The sequence below is a fragment of the Lygodium microphyllum genome, chromosome 5 (assembly GCF_053477565.2).
Source record: "Lygodium microphyllum isolate KBCC chromosome 5, Lygodium_microphyllum_v1.1.10, whole genome shotgun sequence".
In the NCBI taxonomy this organism is placed as follows: domain Eukaryota; kingdom Viridiplantae; phylum Streptophyta; class Polypodiopsida; order Schizaeales; family Lygodiaceae; genus Lygodium; species Lygodium microphyllum.
The window spans coordinates 106,589,610-106,613,356 of record NC_141139.1 but is presented as its reverse complement, the minus strand read 5'-3'; the positions used below and the strand labels follow the sequence as shown (position 1 = coordinate 106,613,356).

The following is a 23,747-nucleotide window of genomic DNA, read 5'->3' as shown; positions in this document are numbered from 1 at the left end:
TAGGAATTCTAGTTCTTTTACTAGAAACTCGCATGTCTCTCATTTGGCATATAGTTTACGTTGTTGCAGGTTCTGGAGTACTAACTTTAAGTGCTCTTTGTGTTCTTCTAAGGTTTTGTTGTAGACTAACAAATCATCTATGTAGATTATGATGAACACATCTGTCTCAGGCCTAAATACTCCATCCATCAATCCACAAAATGTTTTTGGCCCATTACTTGAAGTTTTGGTGCTTTGTGTGATGCCTCTTTCATAGGCTTTATCATGCAAAGATAAACCATACATTGATCTCTCCACTTGTTTGGTGCTAGATGTCATGATGCAAGGCTTGATGCTTATGATAGCTTCTTGGGTTGGATGATTTGGAGCTCTTGGTTTACTGGGTCTTGACTTTGTGGCTTGGCAAGAGACCCCTAGTTTGCTATCCTTCATCTGCACTTTAATTGGCATTCATCTTGGGAGTTTCATTCTCTCACATGACACTCGTACACCTTTTCCTTGCATATCTAGCAATATCATCTCATTGCCTCCTTTGCCAAACATTGCAATCACATACTTGTCATAGAACTGAAGGCCCAAAATGACTTCAAAGTCATCCATAGATATCACTAGAAAATTGAGCTTGGCCTTCCATTTCCTTGCTTCAACTTGCACTGCAAACACTTGTTTTACTTCTTTGGCTGCTGAGAAGTGGCAGTTTCTAAACCTTGGCTAATAGGGACCTAGTCAATTAATGTATGCCAAAGATTATCAAGATAGATTCAAATTATCCTAATAGAAACTATCAAGCTAAGATTCAACAAGATAGAGCCGAAAGGGCTAGATGTGGAGTAGGGTGTCAAAAGATGACGTACCAGCGAGACAGTAGGGTTTGTGGGGAGGAACATAGAGTGAACTCGGCAAACATGGAGAAGAGAATAAGAGAAAAGAAACTCTGATGAATGGAATGATGAAGATCTGAATCATGGCGTGAATGTGATACAAGGGAACAAGGGTGTCGTAGCACAAGGAAGATGATGATGACAGCCACGAACCACGAACCACAATGTCCTCCTGAAGGGGTGTGAGGGCAGTGGAGAGGCTAGAGAGAAGAGGTGACAGACTGAATGAATCAGCCGTAAGGAATGAATGAGAGAGTGGTCTATAAATAGGCACAATTAGTCTAGGATGGCACCCCTTTTTGGGGCTACAAACCCTAAACGCAAAATGCAAAAACGCAAAAACGCAAACTGCGGGGGAAGGGTGAAGGGTTTCTCAACACCCCCTCTCACGCCCAAAAAGGGGAACAAGAGAAGAGTGAGGTGGAGATGCAATGCTACATGCTAAAGAATGCTCATGCAGCAGGTGCCACCTGGACAGTGTCTCTCATGGGGAAATTGTTCACTTGCCCAAGCGCCCTAGTACAAAGATGATGAAAACATGCAATGCATAGAAGGAATATCAAACTTTGTGTGGTGCCGAGAACCATAAGGATATGCCCGTACTCAATCTTAGGAGGTGGCTCCATGCTAACCAAGTGACCAAGGCAAAAAGAGAAGAAGAGGAAGAAGATGTAGAGGATCCCTAAGATCCAAGATTTCCACCTGAAAGGTAACATGCAATAAAAAATAGTAGTAGATAGAGTGAATTGGAGAACCCGAAACACAATCTCCGCAGAGAAACCACTAGCTCCATGCATCCATGCTAAAAGGAATACGAAGGTCTCATCACCAAGTCGCGGCTGAACCTCCGAAGTCCCGATCTAGGTGGTACTTGAAGATCCTGGGTATCAATAGAAGAGATGACTGGTCGAAGACAACCACCCCAAGAAAGTAAAGGATGGGTGAAGAACTTCATGTGGAGTAGGTTCCCCCTCTAAGGTGGGAGGTGGAGGGGCCCCTATTGAAGTCAAAGAAGTAGATGTCCCCTCTGAGGGCAAAGAAATAACATCCCCCTTTGAATCCCCCTCTGAAGTAGAGAGGGAACCCAAAAACTCATGGATCACAGACTCAGAAATGTCTGAGGATGAAGGAAGTGCCGCCGGTCCTGCCAAAGAAGGTATCTGGGGTGCCAAAGAGCTCCCAAAGGTAGCCTCTCGAACCTAAGTAGTTGAAGGTGAGCAAGAGGTGGGCAACAGTCGCTATCTCTCAGTGGAGCGGACTGGGTAGCCGAAGAAGAGAAAGGAGTCAAGCAACCACTGTCTCTTGAAGAAGTGGATTGACAAGCAGACGATATCAAACAATCGCGGTCTCTCGATGGAGCGGATTGCAGTTCCGTAGGTCGTGGAAGCCACTGTACCTGAACATAAGTGGAAGAAGAGTGCCATTGGCATTGCAATGATCTCCAGGAGGTCGTAGTGCCAATCGATCCTCCATGTGCTCGAAAGGACTTAGTGCCCATCGGATGCATCTTATTGCCTTGAGCATAATACTCTGATAGCCGATGTAGAGCGATCTCTGTGGCCCAAAAAGGAGAGGTGGTACAAGGAGTGCCTAGTGGAAGACGCATATACTCCAAGGGGGTGGGGAGCAAAGGTCGAAGTTGGCAAGCATCGGTGGTGTATCCGCTGATGCCACAGTAGAAGCACCGAGTAGTCTGGTTATCTGTTGGTAAAGAAGCCGTGGGTACCAATGTGCCTTGTTGAAGAAGGAAGAGGTGAAAGAGTCAGCCACGAACCACGAACCACAAACCGTAATGTCTGCCTCAAAGGGTGTGAGGGCAGCGTGAAGCACGAACCGCAATGTCCACTGCAAGGGGTGGGAGGGCAGTGGAAGGGCTAGAAGTGAGCTGCCAGTGGGAGGAGAATGTGACCAACAGTAAGAGATTGCAACTAGTAGAAAAACCCAGGTGAGGAGAGAGAAAGACTAAAAACGCAGGAAAAACCAGCAGTAACAGTCAGCATGCTAAAATCAGCTCCGAACAGTGTGTGATAGACTGAAAACAAGCGCCAGACTATTGTAGACAGCAATGGCCAGCTTGGACTGTGATGTCCTCCGCGTCCGAGGTGTGGGCAGCAAGCTGAAATACCTGAAATTTGCAAAAACGAGATTGTTTTTTGAATGGAGAGTACTCAACAATAGTCACTCTGCTGTAAACAGCTGCAAACTGCGAGTGGAAGGTTGAAAACAAGCGCTAGACTGTAGATGACAGCAAGGAACAGTTGAGACTGCGATGTCCTCTGCGAGAGGGGTGTGGGCAACAAGCTGAAAACACCTGAAACTTGCAAAAACAAGATTTTGATACAACGGAAGAAGAAGAGAAGTGGATGCCGAACCTACCACCAATTTTTGCCATCACTAGAGCAGAGGATCTTTGCCGTTGTTTGAGCAGATCCAGCTCTAATACCATGTCAAAAGATGACGTACCAGCAAGATAGTAGGGTTTGCAGGGAGGAACACGGAGTGAACTCGGCAAACATGGAGAAGAGAATAAGAGAGAAGAAACTCTGATGAATGGAATGATGAAGTTTTGAATCATGGAGTGAATGTGATACAAGGGAATAAGGGTGCCGTAGCACAAGGAAGATGATAATGACAGCCACGAACCACGAACCGCAATGTCCTCCTAAAGGGGTGTGAGGGCAGTGGAGAGGCTGGAGAGAAGAGGTGACAGACTGAATGAATCAGCCGTAAAGAATGAATGAGAGAGTGACCTATAAATAAGCACAGTCAATCTAGGATGGTGCCCCTTTTAGGGGCTGCAAACCCTAAATGCAAAACCCAAAAACGCAAACTGTGGGTGAAGGGTGAAGGGTTTCTCAACACAGAGATCCTTCTGGTGCCTTGGACAATCTCAATTCATGCTTTGCTACACACATTGGCATGATAAAATTGTGAGTCATTCATGTATCTACCATGATTGCTTAATCTCGCTCACTAACTCTTCCCTTTAAGTGCAAATGGTGCACTACTACTCGTGTTGCCATGCATTGGAGACATGTACTCATTGTTTCTACTCTCGAGTGATCTAGGCTCTCCTCAATCCCATTGGGCATCTCCAAAATGCGTGGAGGTTGTGATTCATCTCCTCCATAAGCAGTTGTGGTTATTACCTTGGATTCGCTTATTGATGCTATGTCTTCTATGGGACATATATTCTGGTAGTGTGGGCTCCCATACTTGAAACATCTAACTCTTGTGGTTAAGGCTTGGGTCTCCACCATGATATGTTTGACCTGACTAACCCATAAGATGTGTTTGGGTTTAGTCTATAGTGATTATTTCTCCACCTTCCAAATGCTCCCCTTGGTATGAAGGCAAACTGTGGTGTGGCTGGGGTTACTTTTAAGACCCAACTTCTAACTTGAGAGATGGGTCCTTTTAGGGGGTTTGGTCTATTGGTCCAAGAGTTGGTGGTAAGGGTCATATTGAATATGGCCTGGCTTCCTTAATCGGTCCTCCTTCCTTCCAAATCTACTAGTCTCTCAACCATTCTTATGGTCTCAGCTAGACATGCAGGTTCTTGTCTTTCCACATCTCTTTTGGCCCACTCCTACATGCTGAATAGGAATCCATGCAATTTAGTATCTATGCCTATGGTTGAGACTTGAAGCATCAATTACCTATACTTACTAATTCAAGTACCTATGTACCTCTACGATCCACTTCTTCAAAGTTAGCCCATCTCTCTCCCTTATACTTGGTGGATTGTGGCATCTTGAACTTCCCATAGTAATCTCCTAAACTCACTCTCCTCTCCACCATTCGTACCTTGTCCCTTGTTCTTTTTCTTGTCACCTACTTTGGATTCCTTCTCTTTGTCCTTCTTCATCTCTTGGTACTTCCTAGATGCTTTCTCCATGGCTAGTGTATCTACCAATCTATCTATCCCCTCTTGTAATTGGCGTCTCTTCTCCTCCTTTTCTTGTTGTTTCATCCACTCCTTAAGCCATTGCTCTTCTTTAACTTTTCTTCTCATTTTCTCCTCTTCTTCCTTCTACTACATATACCTCCAAATTGAATCTAATAGGCATGACATGCCCTCTAGTTGCCTCTCTAATCTAGTTACTTTCTCTTCTTGAGCTTCTCTCCATTCTTAATCTCCGCTCTTCTTCTTGTCTTCAACTACGACACGTGGGTTGGATGCATTACCTACATTGTCCTCCATGTTGTTGTGGGAAGCCACATCTCGGCTCTGGGTAGTAGGTCGTGGGGGAGCCGCACCTAGGCTCTAGGGTTGTTGCTGTGGGAAAGCCACATTTCACCTTCGGATGGTAGTTGCACCATGGGGCAGCCACATATGCCTTTAGCCGGGATATTGCGCCAAGATTGCCGCATTGTGGGGTGATGCAATGTGGGGAGATACGACATGGGGTGTCACAACACGATTTTGAGGCACTCGATCTTCTCTCTTACTTCCATGAGTACTTCTAGACTATGAGCAAGAGTTTCTCTAATACCAAGTGTAATGCATCTACAAGCACTCACTCACTCAGCATAGCGTAGAAAGGTAACATGATATGTGAGAGCAAGCTCTTGCATTATTCAATGAAAGAAATGGTACAATATAGGCACACCCCCGAACTACAAACTCATGATGCCGCATAAGACCATTGGGTATAGAGAATCACACATAGAGTGAAAACTAAGTGGGCTCAGAGTCACTACTACTCCCTATATAGGTGCATCCATAGGCAACACCATGGTACACCTACAAAGCCCTTACCTTTTGTGTGTGTGTGTGTGGGAGGGGGGGGGGGTAGTAGGGGTGTGGGGGGGTGGTAGGGGTTATGTACAGGGGGTAAGAATAGTTTCATGATTCACTTGGAGAGATTAGGAAGAAAAGAGATTTTCTTTGGGTATACATGTATTATTGTCCCTTAACTCTAGGAAAGAATATTATAAGTATTATTTTTTGTTTCTTGTTAGAAGATAGAATTGGGCCTACTATACAAAAACTTATGTGATGGATGAGATTGTTAGCAAAGAATTACATATTAAAGGAATGGGGTTATTGGTTTGATTGGTGAGTGAGTGAGTGAGTGAGAAATGAAATACAATACTCTAATGTACAGGTTAAAACTGAAAGGTATGGAGAAGAACAAAAGAAGTCAGACAGAATGCTTTTTGCAATAGAGTGAAGATCAAAGGATTGAAGTCAGGGCTAATTTAGTGGGTCAAAGTTTGAAAGGATTGTTTTATCAGGTCATGCAACTGCATGTGAAGGAGAATCAAAGAAGAAGGTGGCTAGAGTCCGCTAGATTCGAGATAAAGGTAGTGGAAAGAAGGAAGAGTCGACTGCAAAGGGACACATAGCTTCTTCTTTCAAGAGAGAAAAGTGATTAGAGGACAGCCTGGATTAAGAGGAAGCAAAGAACGATGTGGCATATGCCAAGTGAGAAGCATTTGTGCTACTGCAGAGCCAGAAACTAAGACTTGGAAGGGAAGGCTCAATTAACAGCAGCAAAGGAGGATCAGCCACCTGAGAGGGTGGGAGATGGGGGCATTTTACAAATTGAGACTGAGGATGAAGCTGATTCTGGGGAACTCTTCCCTGCAGCCAAACAAAGCAAAGGCAAACAAGTACAATGCAAGCACCGGAGTATGTTGGGAGTCTGGATGACTTTTGTTTGCGTGACTCCCTTCACTCTCCACTTGCTCAAAAAAAAAGACTCCAATCAAGAGCCAAAGCTCATCTTAAGATAAAGAGGATGTCTAGTAATTATATTAAATCAAGTGGCTTTTTGAGCATATTCTGGCAAGGAGCGACCTGCAGCTTTCATGCTCGCGGGTTTGTTAGCAGAACAGTGTTTTTTAAAGTTCAAATTTTCGAAGTCCTTTTTATCTTTCTGGCATTATACTACTTTCATTCAATTTTGTGTCTACCTTTTAGATGGAAAGAAAGCAAGAAAGAAGAATATATTAACGTCTACATAAGGCCAATGTGGCCTATGAGACAAAATCCAAAATACATCCATGTCTAATGTCATCTCATCAAATAAGGTGAAGATAACATTAAAATAAGTAAGTGGCTTATGAAACAATGCTAAGAATAACTTTACGATATGACTATGCTAGAGTAGAACCATGTCTAGTATTGTCCCATTGGTAAAAAGAAAACAAAGCCCAAATTTGACAGAATTATGTACAGAAAAATGTGGTGGAGACTGTAGGTCATAGCTGATCTCAAGGTTTGCACATGATCTCACCTATGATGTGGTCCCTAGCTGCTCCATTGATATGCCTGATGGTAAGTCTTTGGTGTCTCGTGATAATGGCTCTAATCCGATTGTGGTGCGGCCTGACAAAGTGAAATGGCTCTATCCAATGTCACTCCACGGCGTGGAATGAGAGGTGTCTAATGAAGTGGCTTTGTCTCTACAAGGCCAGTAGCCGGCATAGATTGTAGACTGTAGCTGATCTCAAGGTCTACACATGATCTCACCTGTGATGCAATCCCTAACTGCTCCACTGATATGCTTGGTGGTGAGTCTTCGGTGTCTCATGATAATGGCCCTGATCTGATTGTGGTGCAGCCTGACAAAGTGAAATGGCTGGGAGGTATCTAGTAGAGTGGCTTTGTCTCAGCAAGGACAAGAGCCAGCATGAAATGGGAGGTGTCTAGTGGAGTGGCTTTGTCTCTGCAAGGCCAGTAGTGTCAGTAGGGTCACGGATCTGTGAAAAGTCTCACTGCTCTCTGTATGGATCCCTTTGGGGTGAGCTAGCCTCCTATCTTCTTAGAATATTCTGTGTGAAGATAGTGTATGCGGATCTTAAAGAAAAATTAAAAGGTGGAATAGTTTTTGAACAGGACTAATAAGTATTCAAAGAGAAACAAGGTAGCATCCATTGGAATTGTGAGGGTTACGAGTGCAAAAGACTAAGGTCTTGTATTTTTAAAGGGAAAAGAAACCTAAGCCAAGAGTGGCCTATGTGACATTGAACTATAGAGGCAAAACTAGAAAATATTTAATACAATCTTTATTGAGTCAAAAGTGAGATAAGTTACCATAAGTCAGGTTCAGAAAATAAGAAATCAACTACAAAAGAAGCATAGGCAAACAAGAAACCCAAGTAACATACAACAAAAGGAAAAATAAGGTACTTAAGAGAAGCTATAGAAAGACAAACAAGAGAGGAAAAGAAGATAAAAACAAACAAATCTATGGGTAGACTTATTCTTGAACTGGACATAAAATTTACTGTTTTTAATATTATAATAGGAAGGTGGACTGGCCAAAGATTGAGTTTTTTTCTTTCAAAGAAGGAGAATGGTGGTGGCATAGGGAGGTTTACTGTTATTATTGTGAGCAATTTTGGGACTTCTTAAGAGGTGAGTATAAGAATGGGACTTGGTTTCTATTAGATCACCCTAATGAAGCTATAGTTTATTAAGATCTACCTCCAAGGGGTTATTGGAAAAGAACTTTTATACTTATGGTGGGATTTTCTATAGTAGAGATTGTACAAGGAGAAGAGAAGACTGGAGCTTTTGTTGGTATATAAAGGTTGATTGTTGTGGGCTGGGGGTTTGTGTGCCCGTGTGAGATAGTGTGTATGGAGTAAGTGTGAGCCATTTTTGAGTGAGTAGGGTCCTTAGCATGATGTATATAAAGTGGTAGCTAGGCTGAAACATAGTTAAGGAGAAGAATCCCACAATAGCATAGCTCTAGCACAAACATATGAGATCTCTATTCACACAAACTATCCCAATTTCCGATACTGCAGCCTATTATTACCTGAACTCAAAGCATTCTTTCTCCAAATTTGGGAACTTCTGGCCAATCTCACTGCTTGGCAACTGTCCTTACTCTATATCATGTAGTGTTTAATCATTAGCATGTCTCCTATAGAACAAAATATAAGATCTAGCTAAAACTCATGCATACATCACAGTATTCCATGGAGTGCTGCAAGGATTTTTGTGCTGCTTTGACACCAAGCCCATTTGTGGTAGAGCATTACTATGGTGTTTAGTGTGAGATTCATCACTTGAGTACAATCCCCTACAGTGGTCGATTTCTAAGAGTATGGTGCTCATTTGGACACCATCACCCATAAAAGCCATTCCTCACCACTTTTCATAGCCTTTGGCCTCTTATAACTAGCTTAGCCACCTCTAGAGCAGCCAATTTGGGTGAACGTGTTTTCTCTTTCTTCATGCTAGTGCAATGTTTGTGTTCACTAATACAAGTTTTCTTCTTGAAAAAAGGAAAAATATATCATTTGCTGCGTCATTGGAGTAAGGTAATTAAAAAGCTTCTGGCAAGTTGAAAAATGATATCTACTAGATGTATTTGGTATCGAAAGCCAGTTGATAGTATGGACTATTTGCTATACGGGTTGCTGGGCCATTTGCTATGGGGGCTGCCTAGATGCTTTCTTCACAAGAAATCCGATGTCCTAAGAATCCAACTTGGTACATGCTTATACTTTCACATAATTCTGAATATTCTGCAGTTCTGATACATGACCAGAGTAACGTGCTTGACTGTTGGATAGCTTAAGGTTTTCAGCACTTTGGATAGTATGAACATCCCAGAACAAAGAGATGGGGAAGAAAATAATACCCTTGCTAAATTCAAACCTAATCAAACTGGTTTCGTTGCTACTATCCAAATTCTATGTCCTCTTTCACCAAAAACTGTATGCAGATCTAAGTCTGTAAACTTGTAAGTTTTGGTATCTGCATGAGTCCCTTTTATAGCACAAGTATTTTCTGGGTTTTTATTTTGTTTTGGGTTTAAAGATGTTCACGGCAAAGTCTGCTGTTATGTATGGGAAACAACAGAAGTTGGAAACCATCCACTTCATCAATCCCCCTTTTGACCTTCAGAAGAAAAATCATTTCTGTCCACCCAGTTTTATTTTGTCTAGTCAAAAATCATGAAAAGAGTTCTTACTTGTGTTTCCAAGATAGGATTCAGCTTATAGCTACCATTTCCTCCATTGCAAGAGATTGAAATTTGCATATCTGTTCTAGAAAAATACACATCCAGAAAAATCAAATTGGACACATATTGATGGTTATAGAATACAAAGACATAAAGCACACTTTATCAAAGTTGTTATTAAAATGATTTTTGCTGTTATAAAGGAAGAGATTGGAAGATGGATGGTAAAAAGAGTTCTAGGAAAGAGTTCAACCAAAACCTTATAACGGAGGGCAAGCAAATAAATGTGCATTTGCAACCAATCTAGGGAGGCTTGTAGTATGGAATCAGTTACCTACTACATACTATATACATCAACCACAACTTGTTGCAGGAGGTACCTCTGCCACTTCGACTCAATTGGAAGTCCTGTGTTCCTATCCCCTTGCAATCTCAACTCCTCTCTTTAGAGAAGTCATCAATTCTAATTGCCTCATTGAGCACCTTGTTGATGTTGGATTGGTCAATGGTTGACTGTTGACTATGGCCTTTTAGACTCTCTCGTCTCAGATGATGGGCTCCAACTCAGTGTAAGCAATATAAGAAAAAAAGAATTCGCACTTATTCTGTGCATCTAAATGAGTATGTGAGATTGCTACATCTAAACGAGCATACAGTCTTGTTGTTTGCAGATGCATAATCATAATTTTGTAACCCTGTTACATCCTTAGTCATGATGGATGGGTACTCGCAATGTTCATCATTGACCACAGACTATTTGGTCACTAGGGGTCACTAGCTGTGATTCTTGAATGCATACCTAATAAGTTAGGATGGCTGGAGGGCCTTGTAGTGTGAACAAGAGCAGGGCATTTTAGGGTTAGGATATAAGAGTTAGTGTTGCTGTATACATGGTGTGCACTGAACACATCATCAGCAAAGAAACTTGCATGGCCATGAAGAGGCCAGCATGTATTGCATTGAAATATCCAGCAATGATATTGGCTATCAGCTTCCATATATGACAATGTCCCTCAGTTCACTCTGTCTGACATTGTGGGAGTAAGGGAATGGGCTTCTAGTGTAGCTCTATGTCCACACAATAAAAGGGCCGGTGCCAGGTTAATGGTGGAGCGGAGTATGGTAATTTTTTGTCAAGTGTTGAGAGGTGAGGATAAGAATCATAATTAAATCAAGGAATTGTGTTTGCATTTGCATGATGCACGTGCACTTGTAGATAGACTAGACACTATTTTTCAATGCATCCATTTTTCTTCACGTGGAGCATTGCTTGTTTGATTGCATAGCATGGATTCAATTTGCATTTTTTCCTCAACTCGTATGTGATTGAGCATTGGTACAAATTTCAAAGCATATTCTTGCTAGGACATAATGCATGAACAAAAACAAGTACACTTGAAGCAAAAAAATACTTTCCGAAGATTTAAAGGGAGTGTTCGTCATCGTGGAGTCTATGGAAGAAGGCAAGTGGAGAATTATGAAGGAATCAGAATACAGAAGAGATGGCTTTGATTCAATGTTGAAAGTTTCCAACAGAGTGGGGAAAAAAAATGTCTATGGAGATGTCAGATGGGAGAGGATCGAGGTGCAGCTGAAGTGCAGTAGACAGTGTGAGAGTGAGAGACAGAGTTGAGCACGACACCCAATGCAATAGTACTGAATAGAGTGTACATTGAAAGTACAAATGATAACCCTTATACCTTAGAGTTATAAGGGGCTGTTCACACCCGAACACAGTAAGTGCCCGTAAGTGTGCACCACAAGCACATACAAAATAGTACACATAATCTGGGGGAAAAAACCTCTCCTACCGAGAGTAAAAAGTGCCCCAGTGTCCTAGTGATCACCCGCACACTCCCATATGCGCGTAGGCGTAAGTAAGGCGTATGAGATACCCAACAAACCCCCCTGGAGTGAAGAGTGATCAAGTGTACAAGGATCATCCGCCACCAAAGGGCATCAAATTCAAAGCATCGCGAAATGCTTCAAATTTGTCTCGTGGAAGAGCTTTGGTGAAGATGTCTGCCACATTGCTGGTGGTAGGACAGTAGACAAGGCTGATATCACCTGCATGTAGCCTCTCTCTGACAAAGTGGTAGTGAATCTCTATGTGTTTCGTGCGAGCATGAAACACAGGGTTCCGTGCCACTGCAATGGCACTCTGACTGTCAGTATATAAAGGAGTAGGCTCCGTAACAGATACATCCAAATCAGCAAGTAAGCGTCTAAGCCATACGCACTCAACTGCAGTAGTGAAGGCTGCCTTGTACTCAGCTTCACATGACGACGTGGCAACAGTGGATTGTTTCTTGCTAAGCCAAGAAATGCATGACGAGCCAAGAAAGAAACAATTGCCACTAGTGGAGTGACGAGTATCAAAATCACCAGCCCAATCAGAGTCACTGTAAGCATGTAACTGCAGTGGTCCCCCCTTGGCATAAAGCAATCCAAGAGCTCTAGTACCCTGCAAGTAACGAAACACACGCTTCACAGCTTGCCAATGCGACATACGAGGCTGATGCATGTACCTGCTCAAAACTGAAACGGCAAACTGTATGTCTGGCCGAGTGTGGCATAGATAGATGAGACATCCCACTGCTGGAGCATAAGTATGGATATCAAACAAATCACTGTCATCATGTAATGACAGTTTGAGCCCAGGTTCCATGGGTGTACAAACTGGCTTGCAATCCTGTAAGCCAAACTTCTCAAGAAGTTGCCCAATGTACCTTGACTGACATAATCCAATGCCTCTAGCATCATGTACAAACTGGATGCCCAAGTAATAGTGCAAAATACCCAAGTCAGACATGTCAAAAGTTTGCTGTAAATTATTTTTGAATGCTGAAATCTGATCAGCACGTGTTCCAGTGAGCAAAAGGTCGTCTACATATAGACACAAAATCAGCATGGATCCCCCCTCTTTATGTACATAAAGGGTAGACTCAGATGGGCTGTTTACAAACCCCTGACTAAGCAAGAAGGCATCTATCTTTGCGTACCAAGCTCGTGGAGCTTGTTTCAAACCATATAGAGCTTTTTTCAGCTTGCATACTAAATTTTCTGAGCCTTCAACTGCAAAACCAATGGGCTGCTGTACATACACTTCTTCCTGAAGTTCCCCATGTAAGAATGCAGTCTTTATATCCAGCTGATGCACTTTCCAACCAAAATGTGCAGCCAAGGCAATCATAGACCGAATGGTCGTCATACGGGAGGTAGGAGCAAAGGTCTCCTCATAGTCAATGCCCTTTTTCTGTGCGTAGCCTTTAGCTACCAGCCGTGCCTTGTACTTATCTATGGATCCATCTGCATTCCTTTTCAATTTGTAGACCCATTTCGTACCAATGGCACGCTTGCCAACTGGCAAAGACACCAAATCCCAAGTATGATTCTTATGAATAGAATCCAATTCAGCTTGCATGGCTGCCATCCAATGCACACTATGTCGTGCATCCTCAAAACATTCAGGCTCCTCATTATCATGAGTACATGCTGCCATAACAAACTCCATGGAATGTGCTGAATCATGCAGTCGAGTTTGCCTTCGAGTACGGCCAGCCAAGGGTGTTTCCAAATGACTATCTCTCATAGTCTGCGTGTACCATCTAGGCACCTGTCTTGCTTCCTGACTGTGTACAAGTTCCCGCTGAATTTCAGTTTCAGCAATGTGCTGATTTACTGCATGTTCCATAGGAGCAGCTGGCTGAACATTAGGTTCATTTGCTGAAGTACCAGCTGAATCACCAAATGTGATGGGCAGCAGCCCTTCAAAGACATCACGGGCAGCCTGATATGTATCAAAACCAGCCAAGGATAATTCTGATTTTTCATCAAATACAACATCCCTGCTGACAAAAACCTTCTTGGTCACGGGATCATAGAGTCTGTAGCCTTTGCTTTCGCTGCTATATCCCATAAAGATGCATTTTACAGCCTTGTTGTCCAACTTCTTTCGAAGTACCTGTGGAATATGGGCATATGCAAGACACCCAAAAGTACGGAAGTGGCCAACAGAAGGTTTGCGGCTGTGCCAAGCCTCAAAAGGTGTGACGGTTTTCAAGGCCTTGGTAGGGCATCTGTTCAAAATGTGGCAAGCGCACATGACGGCTTCCATCCAAAAACTATGAGGCAAACTCTTTGCCTTCAGCATACATCTGGCCATCTCCATGAGTGACCGATTTTTCCTCTCTGCTACCCCATTCTGCTGTGGAGTATATGCAGTAGTGTACTGATGGATAATGCCCTTCTGCTACAAATAAGAATTCAGCATAGAGGACATGTATTCCCCCCCTCGGTCCGAACGGAGAGTCTTAATCTTGCAACCAGACTGAGTTTCCACAAGTGCACTGAAAGCCAAAAATGCATCATACACTTCTGACTTCTTTTTCAAGCAGTAGACCCAGCACAAACGTGTAAAGTCATCAATAAATGTTACAAAATAGTAACAACCACCCAATGACTGTGTCTGCATGGGCCCACAAACATCCGAATGCACAAGCTGTAATCTGGCTGTTGCTCTAAAAGCAACATCACGGGGAAAAGAGAAACGATGCATTTTCCCCAAAATGCAACCCTCGCATAAATGCTCAGGAGGTCTCTCCAAGAGAGGTAATCCATCCAACATCTGAGTACGCTGTAATAGCATCAAGCTGCCATAGTTTACATGCCCCAAACGAGCATGCCATAACTCTGCCTCTAACATAGCAGGAGTAAGAGTGGATGTCAAATATGCAGACTGATCTACCGAAAGAGCATCCAACTCATATAACCCATGACACAGAGAACCTGTCAAGACCAATGTCATGTGTTCCTTATCACGGACCATGCAACGGTCATCATCAAAGGTGACCTGCAAACCACAACGTGCCATAGAAGAAATGGAAAGCAGATTCTTCTTAATGCCAGGCACATACAAAGCATCCTGTAGGCGGAGAATAGAGCCATCAATGGCTGTAAGCTGAATCTCCCCAATACCACGAACAGGGTATGATGCATTATTAGCACACTGAACAGACTTCCCAACGGGAGGTGCACCAAGAGAAGCAAACAAATCTCTACGAGATGTGATATGCCGTGAAGCACCACTGTCAAAGAACCAAGTGTCAGCATCTTCTGTAGAGCTAAATGCTCTATCAGCCCAAGAGACATCATAACTGCAAGTGTAAAAACAATAGTCCCTGTCTGCAACAAAGGACGCGGACTCACTAGCAGTGGAAGGAGCTACAGAAACAGACATCCCTAACTCCTTCTTCTTCTCTTTGGCGATGCGCTTCCTGCACTCAGTGATGTAGTGGCCAGGCTTCTTGCAGTAATGGCATTTTCCTTTCTTGGCTTGCGTGCCCCCCTGTTTCTGACTTGTCTGTGAAGTGTTACTACTACCAGAACTCTGCGAAGCATTTTTCCCTTGGCTGTTTTTACCCTTCTGCCTTGACATAAAAGCCTGCTCAGAGGCTATACCATCCACACCACTGTTCCGTCTAGTTTGTTCCTCCTCTAGAAGCAAACTGACAAGCTGAATGAAAGTGATGGGCTCTTTCGAAATCCTCATAGTGAGGTTCAAGGCAATATGAAAAGCCAAGTAAGAGGGAGGCAGTGAATTCAATGTCGTAGAAATCAGCTGCGCATCTGAGTAGTATTCATCCACATTCATGAGTTGCTCCCGCAAGTCCTGAATTTTGTTGAGATGATCCTGCATAGAATCACCCTCATTCATCTTTAGAGTCTCTAGCTCTTTCTTCAAGAAAGAGATGCGAGTCTCATTCTTTCCTGCAAACATCTGCTCCAATATCAACCAAGCTTCTTGTGAAGAAGCTGCTGAACGAATATGAGGAATGATAGAACGCTGAACTGCCAATGCAATCAGCGACATAGCCTGTGCATCCCGTGTATCCCAAGTTTTCTGAGCTGCAGTTCTTGGGGGAAGTGGCTGAGCGGGCTGAGGTTGCCCTCTTGCACGTCCTCCTGGAGGAGGAGTAGCGGGAGCCACAACTCCCGGTCGTGCTTCCTCTCCACTGACATAATCCCACAAATTTTTTGCCACTAATACATTCTTCATCATGAAAGACCAAAGGGAATAATTGTTCCCATCCAATCGGTCTTCCTTGGACACATAGGTGAATACATCTCCTCCCTGATTTGCCATTATTTCCCAAAAGGCAATTGAGCAATGTCAATGCAGTACGGGCTGGAAATCTGCAAATTTCCAGAAATTGCAGCAAACACAAGTCTACAATTAATGTGCAAAGGGTACTCTGTCACAAAAAAAAACTGTCACTGATGCACGCTTCCCAAGGTGCAATTAGTGCTCAGCAGCACTAAAACATCAAAAGCCCCAAAATTTTCTGCCCAAAATTTCTGTCACAAATGTCTGTTACAAAAGCCCCAAAATGTGCATTCAATGTGTCACAGACAGACACAGCACGTTTCCCAATGCTGAAAACTGAACCTGCTGTTCAGCACGTTTCCCAATGCTGAACCTGAACCTGTTGCACGAACTCCTGTATAAAAAAAATGCAGAATGTTACCTCTGCGTGTTGACGACGGGCACGATTCCCGAGGTAATGACTGCTGGGTACAGTCGGACTGACGCACAGGTACAGGCGTGCAGGTCCAGTGACACGCGCAGGCAGGACTGGGCGCGCGCTGGGCAGAGGAGGCGGAACCCAGGACTGGGTGGTGGAGACAGGTGGCACGCTGGCAGCTGGAGCTGACGGCACAGGCTAGCTCAGCGCAGGGAGGCTGCGCAGGCAGACTGACAGGCGAAGGGGCACTCTGGGCAGACACAGGGCAGAGGACTCGCTGGGCAGAGGTGGCAGCACGCAGGTACAGGTGGCGCGCTGATTGTTGGAGCTGCACGCTGGGCAGAGGAGTCGTCTGGTGCTGCGCGCTGACGGACTGACAGGCGCAGGCAGGACTGGGCAGGAACAGGCGGCTGGGGCAGAACTGGCGGGGGCTGCAGACTGCAGACAGAAGACTGCTCTGAGCTGAGCTCTGATACCAAATGTCAGATGGGAGAGGATCGAGGTGCAGCTGAAGTGCAGTAGACAGTGTGAGAGTGAGAGACAGAGTTGAGCACGACACCCAATGCAATAGTACTGAATAGAGTGTACATTGAAAGTACAAATGATAACCCTTATACCTTAGAGTTATAAGGGGCTGTTCACACCCGAACACAGTAAGTGCCCGTAAGTGTGCACCACAAGCACATACAAAATAGTACACATAATCTGGGGGAAAAAACCTCTCCTACCGAGAGTAAAAAGTGCCCCAGTGTCCTAGTGATCACCCGCACACTCCCATATGAGCGTAGGCGTAAGTAAGGCGTATGAGATACCCAACAGGAGATAGCATAAATAATAAAGCAAACTGCAATTTAGTTGTCCAATGGAAAAGGATATCACCTTATAGAGCTCCATTCCCAACTAGCTCTTGAAATTCAATAATTCGACTTCAGAATGTTCATGAATGGGTGTGGTGTGATGGATGTGAAAAGGAGCCAACTTCGATTGTCAAGGCTCTACTAATTAGCATCACTAATATCAAACCATCATTATGAAGATCACTCTCGTTATCATTGTGTTTTCGAACATTGTGCAAGGTGTGTGATGCTCTTCTTGAATTGTGTTTTTGATATTTTCGAGTTACAAGAGGCTTTGTGTGTCGTCTGGTGTCTGTGTGGTGTTTGCAAAATGTAAAATTTTTCGTGTCTATGTTGTTCATCAACAAAGTCAATTACCCTAATTGGCACTCCTTAACATCTCGTTATCAGGTTGTGAGTGAGGCTTGTACTCGATCACCGCTCACGTAACAACGGTGTGGGGAGCAAAGGTCAAAGTCGTCTGTCTACCATGGCATGACCATTCTTGCTGCAGTAGAAGCACCCAATGGACTGTCCATCAAGAGAAGCCATAGCTTTAAAGTGCCAACCTGTAAAAGGGAGGGTGTGAGGGAGGAGAAGAAAAGGATAACTCCTGATGATGAAGCAAAAATGGAGTAATCAGAAGATCCCTAGCAAAGTGATCGGTCTCCATTGAGTGATGTCTAATCCATCTCTACTTCCTTTGAGAATGCAGTCAATCAATCCCTTAGTTAGCCTCCCTAGCATGTCTCTTGATTCTGTAAACTGAAAGGCTAGAAGTCCTTCCCATTGATAAGATCTCAATAACTCAAGAAGAAAGATTGTGTCCAATCCGTTGTCACCTAAGTACTTGCCTGATGACAAGGCAGCTAGAGCTTTTGCAACACTCAAACTTCCAAGAATAAATGGAAAAGCCAACAATCTTTATTCTGGTTCAACAACAAAACCAATCTATGCAATGTCATTTTATAATGAAGCAAAGTTCACCTTTAATAAAACACTTGTCAATGCATACAAAAATGCTTGAATGGAAAATTTTTGGAAAACCATACCACATGCCAAAGAAACATTCGAATACAGGGTAATTTTCGTGATTGCCAAAGGTACTACGTTCCGAGGTCCATGTTTCCAAAGCTCATAAAAATAAAACAAGTAGCGTCTTTGACTTGGTATGGTCAAACCCTAGAACACAAAAGGTTAAAGTTTGTTACGACCAGGATTATTGATTTTTCTTACACTCACATATCACCCATATCCACATCAACTACAGACTCAGACTTAGTAGGACAATTTTGTTCTCCTCAAAAGGTAACAGCACTATGTTTAAAGAAAAAGTGGCATATTTCCTTCCACTACCATGAAAGCATGCCAATATTAGTACAATAATTGAGTCTGAAGAAATCAGAAGAAATTGTAAACAAGAAGGTTGGCTGAGCATGTTAAACTTATAGATCAATGACTGGAGAGCAAGATTACATTGTTTAAGATAGGGTAAATAATTGCAATAAAGAGAACTTAATTTTTCCCTTGTACCTACAATCTCTTTCATCTATGTCTATGAGTATGAATGATCTTCACCAATGGCCAGGCAATGGGTACCCTAGCAGCAAGGGATGGTAGCTTGATGAGGAAGTAAAAAGGACTCTGCACGAAGGGCACGTCTGATGTAGACTATAAACCCTCAAAGAGCTCCTCAAGATCCTAGGATTCCCCCTCTGAAACAAAGAAGGCCAGGAAATTCATAGTTGTATCACCTCAAGATCCTAGGATTCCCCCTCTGAAACAAGGAAGGCCAGGAAATCCATAGTTGTATCACCTAGATCATCCCCCTCTAAAAGGGATGGGGGAAATGGGGAACCACCAAAGAAGATGGCCGGGGACAAGATAAAACTTGTGGGATGGGAGGTGCACATCTGGGAACAGGTGTGGCAAAGAAGAAATGTCTAGGAGGCTTCTCAGAAAAGAGAACGGAACCAATACAGCCCTCTCACTTGCCAAAGTGACACAAGAATGGCTCCTGAGGTAGCATCCTCAAAAAGGTGGCTTGCTCGATGAAGACAACCACAGTACCAAGTCCAGATAGGCCATAAATAGAGAGGAGATGGAACCCCAAGTCCGGAACATGGAGGACTTCCATTACGGAGCTCGACAACGGATGGTGATAAACAATGGCAAGGCATCAACGCCACCAAGAGGAACTAATGAAACATCACTTACAATAACTTTACCCTCCTAAGAACGAAGATGCTGGAGCTAATCATCCCGATGAGTCATGTGACTCATAGCATCCCTATTGATGACCTAGGGCCTCTACAAAATGAGGTAGCTGAAGGAGACTGTAGACTCGACCATCTAATAAATGTGAAGGAATATTGACTCTATTGTAATGGTAGGAGTAGAGGTAGATGCTAACATAGGCTCCATCGGTCCTTCATTCTAGGATAAAGGTGAGGATACTTCTTCCATCACTTCTCCTTGGAGGCAAGGTCTTTCTACAATGTGGACACTTGGGATATCCTTACGCTTTCCCTATGTTTGAATCAGCGTCAAAAGATGATTCTAGTTTCTACATCTTCTTCTCTGTCTTTTTCTTGAGCTATGTCCTTTGCTTGATGAAGATGCCACAAAAGCATAGCTCTGTGCACTGGGTTCATGCCAATCTATCTTCTTATGGCATGCATCTTGCTCAAGCACCATAAGGACTAATTCCTCCCATGTGATGAAATCATGTGCATAAGAGGTGAGAACACTTGTGTAGAAGACATCATACTTCAGTGATGCGAGATGTGACAGAAGTATCACGGTTAGCTCCTCCAAAGCCACAATCTCCCCTAGCTCATCCCAAACCTCCTCCATCGGGTTGATGTGGCCCTTCATCATAGGGGAATTTGCAATATCGTAGCTCCAACTCCAGGGTCACCTGGTGTCCAAATGTCTAAACTTGGTAAAGGAATGCCAACCTAGTCGAGATCTGTGTGGTAGTATGGATATATCTTACACACATGAGCATAGAATCTGTACAACTCACAAAGAGACAAGAGCAGGCTCTAGCATTAGCCAATCCCACAAAATTGCAGAGTCCACATCTGCTCCAATCTGGATATCCACGGTAGGTCAAGGATGAGGGATAGTGACAAACTCCCACATGCCAAACATGTCAAGGATACACTTGGCTTTGCACAACCAAAGAGAGTAGTTGGTCCCATGCATCTTTTCAGAAGTGGGGAGAGTGTAGGACAAGCACCTGAAAAGGTGGTGCCATTTTGCAAATTTGTGGACTATTGATCATGAAAGAGGAAGTAGGAATAGAGTGATCTCAAGGGGTTCGCTCAGGGTCTGCTTGTCAATCTGATTCACAATCTCATGCAATCTTCGTGATGATCCTCATAGTCATGGCAGCTGGAATGCCCAATGGTCCTTGTGGTCTTGATCCACTCGATCCTGCTAGTTGAATTTGTCTACCATCGATGCCCTTTTGAAACCTTCAAAATAAACACAAATGAGGCTACTCCTGATGACAACCTGCCCACTGCTGATTACATCAACCTGACAAGAGGTCCACTAGCTCCTCAACAGCCTAAAAGATGATAACCTCAGCAGAAACGCAGCTTCCTTGAAGTGCTAGCTGCATCAAACACAGCAGAGGGAGAGGGCAGGCTGCAAACGCAAGCGGAAAGATGGCTGCTCATGAAACACGGCACTTAAGACCCTTCAGGGATGAAAACACAGCCTTTCAGCCCTATATGGATGGTGCCACAGCAGTAAAGAGCAAAGACGATGCTCCAATTCATCACATCCAACTCTCAACTTGGCGAATGATACCATGTGAGAATGTGCAAACGAAGGGAACACAAATGCGAAGTGAGAAGAGAAGATGGAGATGAGATGAACACTATTTAAACAAATGAACAAATGTGACTGAACACAGAATGCTGTCAGCCCTTTCGTGTTGTTGGGACACATCAGTGAGGGTGCTAGACGGAGGCAGGAGATGATAACAATGATGAGGGAGGACGGAACTGAAAATGATGATAAGCATGGAGGAGAGGGGGCTGGCAATAAATAGGCAACAGTCAAGAAGATGCTGATCAGGAGCTGAGCTGCTCGCTGACCTGCATCTTAATGCAGGTCGGACCTGTCCAAATGCTGCTGCCAGTCCCTAAGATGGCCACCCAGGTTTGCCCACCCACATGGATGATGTCCGGCCTGCAGAAGTGGCTACAATGGCCATCTCAATAGTGAGAAAAAGGCTGCTCAGACTTGCTCTCCTTCATGGGCATGCAGACAAGCTGTGAAATTGCCACAAGGCAAGAAGGATCTCCACCTAAAATGCCTAGGAGATACCAACAAACAAAGATTGTCAGAGCTCCTAATGCCCTTGTCTAACTCAGATTAGGACTCACAGGCAGGAGATGACCATACAGAGAAAAGACATAGACATGCATTTCTGCTAATAGGCATAATTGATGACCACTATCCAAATGTACCAAGCCATAATGCTAGTAGTGGACTCCATCTATGATAATGACCTTAGTTCACTTTATCTGTGAGAAGTCTCATGTAGAGTCTAGAGATACTACTAAAAACCTGCCTAGAGATGAGAAATGCATGACTTTTATTGAATATCCTCCAGCCACATGCTAGATCTCATTTTGTGACATAGGCTACAATTGCCGAGTATCACAATGCCATCTATACCACAAAAGACAAGCACATGATCCTTCCACCAAAAACCTCCTAAGCTCTAGGGAAATTCCAAGGTCACTGTCTCCATGCCTCCTTTGTCGCATTCTTCCATACCTAGAGTAGGTAGTTGAATCCAAAACATACCCAAGCCAAGAACAAACTACTAGGATCCCATGGCATCAAGCAAAAGGATCTTCCTAGATCTGAATCTATCAATCTCCACCAAGACTTAGAAGGAATGGTGAAGAAACGCCATCCATGGACCAATGCTAGGAGGTTGTTGGAGACACTCTAACCCTACCTATCTAGATCCTCCTTCCTATCCTAGTATTTATAGCTGAGAAGGCAAACATTAGGAGGTCTTCTAAGAAAGGATTCCTCTAGATCCACTGGAGTCACACAGTAGCCTCTGAAGGGGATTCTTTATCAGGCTCGGTGACTCCAATCCTCAGTCACACAAAAGACTGAGTCCAAGTGTATATACCATACCTCACATTAAGAAACCACTGTTATCCTCTACTACCACATCTTGCATAATGAGTCAAACCTACACCTTGCAATCCTCCTCAACAATGAAGATCAAGACCTTTCTCAATAGCAATCACCCTAAGAAGAATGTTCCCTCTAGAGAAGAGACCAATTGAGTTTTGAGTGACATCCCCAACTACCACTTTGCGGTACTCCTACACTTATCACTATCTTACTACTATTTTGGAAACTTGTAAAAGGGTCTGACCTAAGAGAGATGGCTCCTCTGCCCCATAGTGTGGCTCGATTATAGTTTCAAGTGGTTGTTGAAAAGCACTTGTCTCAAGTTCTCTTTAACAAAGGTTGGTACTACCTAGTGTACAGCATTGGGCTGCAATGTTGCTCCAACCAGAAGAGCGATACCCTCCAGATACTTGCATTTGGAAGGAAGCCTGTGGTGAAGCTCTACACTAACAGTCTTGATGAATAAAACCGAAGTCCCTCTCAATTTGGGCTGAATGAGGAGATCCTAGGCACCCTCTTGATCTAGGAAAGGAAGCCCCTTGGGACCGCTAACCGTTTCGCACATTTGAATTTCTGATTGTCATGCAATGATGGATCATCACATATCTCCAATGGTGGATGTAGTATGCCAGACACAGTCCAATCCCATCCATCAACATAGCACCCATTTAGAGAGAGATATAAGGTATATACATGATGCAATGGAGGACCATATGGCCTTTCTTGCTGTCTGAAGACCAGACTCTGTGGTCTGGTATAGATTGGACACATTTACTATTGTCTCACAATGGGTTTAGACTTATCTGATCCTTGTGTTCATTGTCCTATTTGTTTTCAGCTAGTAGAAGGAACTTCTGAAGGATAGAGAGATGTAGGCTTCTTTCCTTTAGGAGTCTCTCAACTGTAGTGTGTGAAGCCTTCTGACTTATGAACTTCAAGAAAGCACTTTTCACTTAGAAGACCTTATGACGTGTAGCTTCCTTACACTGGAAAACTTTTTCAGGTTCTTCCTGAACTAGTCTAGCCTATATACATCTTGCATCCACTTTTATATGCCATTTTAAATTCTCAAATACTGAACCCGTGCAGTTGGTCCTGTTTTTCAACAATACTTCTTCTCGTTCTCTACATAAATCAACGCAATGTTCTTCAAAAGCAAGAAGATTAATTGGGCATTATAGCTTGCTCTTGATATACTGCAATTTTCTTCAACATTAAGTCAAATATGTTGTAAAAAGTAAGCAAATGAAACAAATATTACCACATGAATGTGAGATTAGCAAACCTTCCCATTCTTTGTCCTTTTCTCTCCATAAAATCGCATGGCTGTGACTGGATCTGAACATTCCCGACTATATAACAGGTAAGCACAAATCATCAATCCTGTCCTACCCTGCA

At 43.5% G+C, this 23,747-nt stretch overlaps 1 protein-coding gene across 8 annotated transcripts in view; it reads right to left on the bottom strand.

Moving 5' to 3' along the window:
- Positions 1-23,747, bottom strand: part of LOC148036253 (uncharacterized) — a 162,882-nt gene that overhangs the window by 45,884 nt on the left and 93,251 nt on the right. For all 8 annotated transcript variants that reach the window (XM_087678269.1, XM_087678271.1, XM_087678270.1 and 5 more), the window contains 3 exons: positions 23,635-23,742; positions 18,224-18,353; positions 9,821-9,891 (listed from right to left, as the gene is read on the bottom strand). In XM_087678269.1, the coding sequence (XP_087534395.1) occupies positions 9,821-9,891; positions 18,224-18,353; positions 23,635-23,742 (309 nt within the window). The remainder of the gene's footprint in view (positions 1-9,820; positions 9,892-18,223; positions 18,354-23,634; positions 23,743-23,747) is intronic.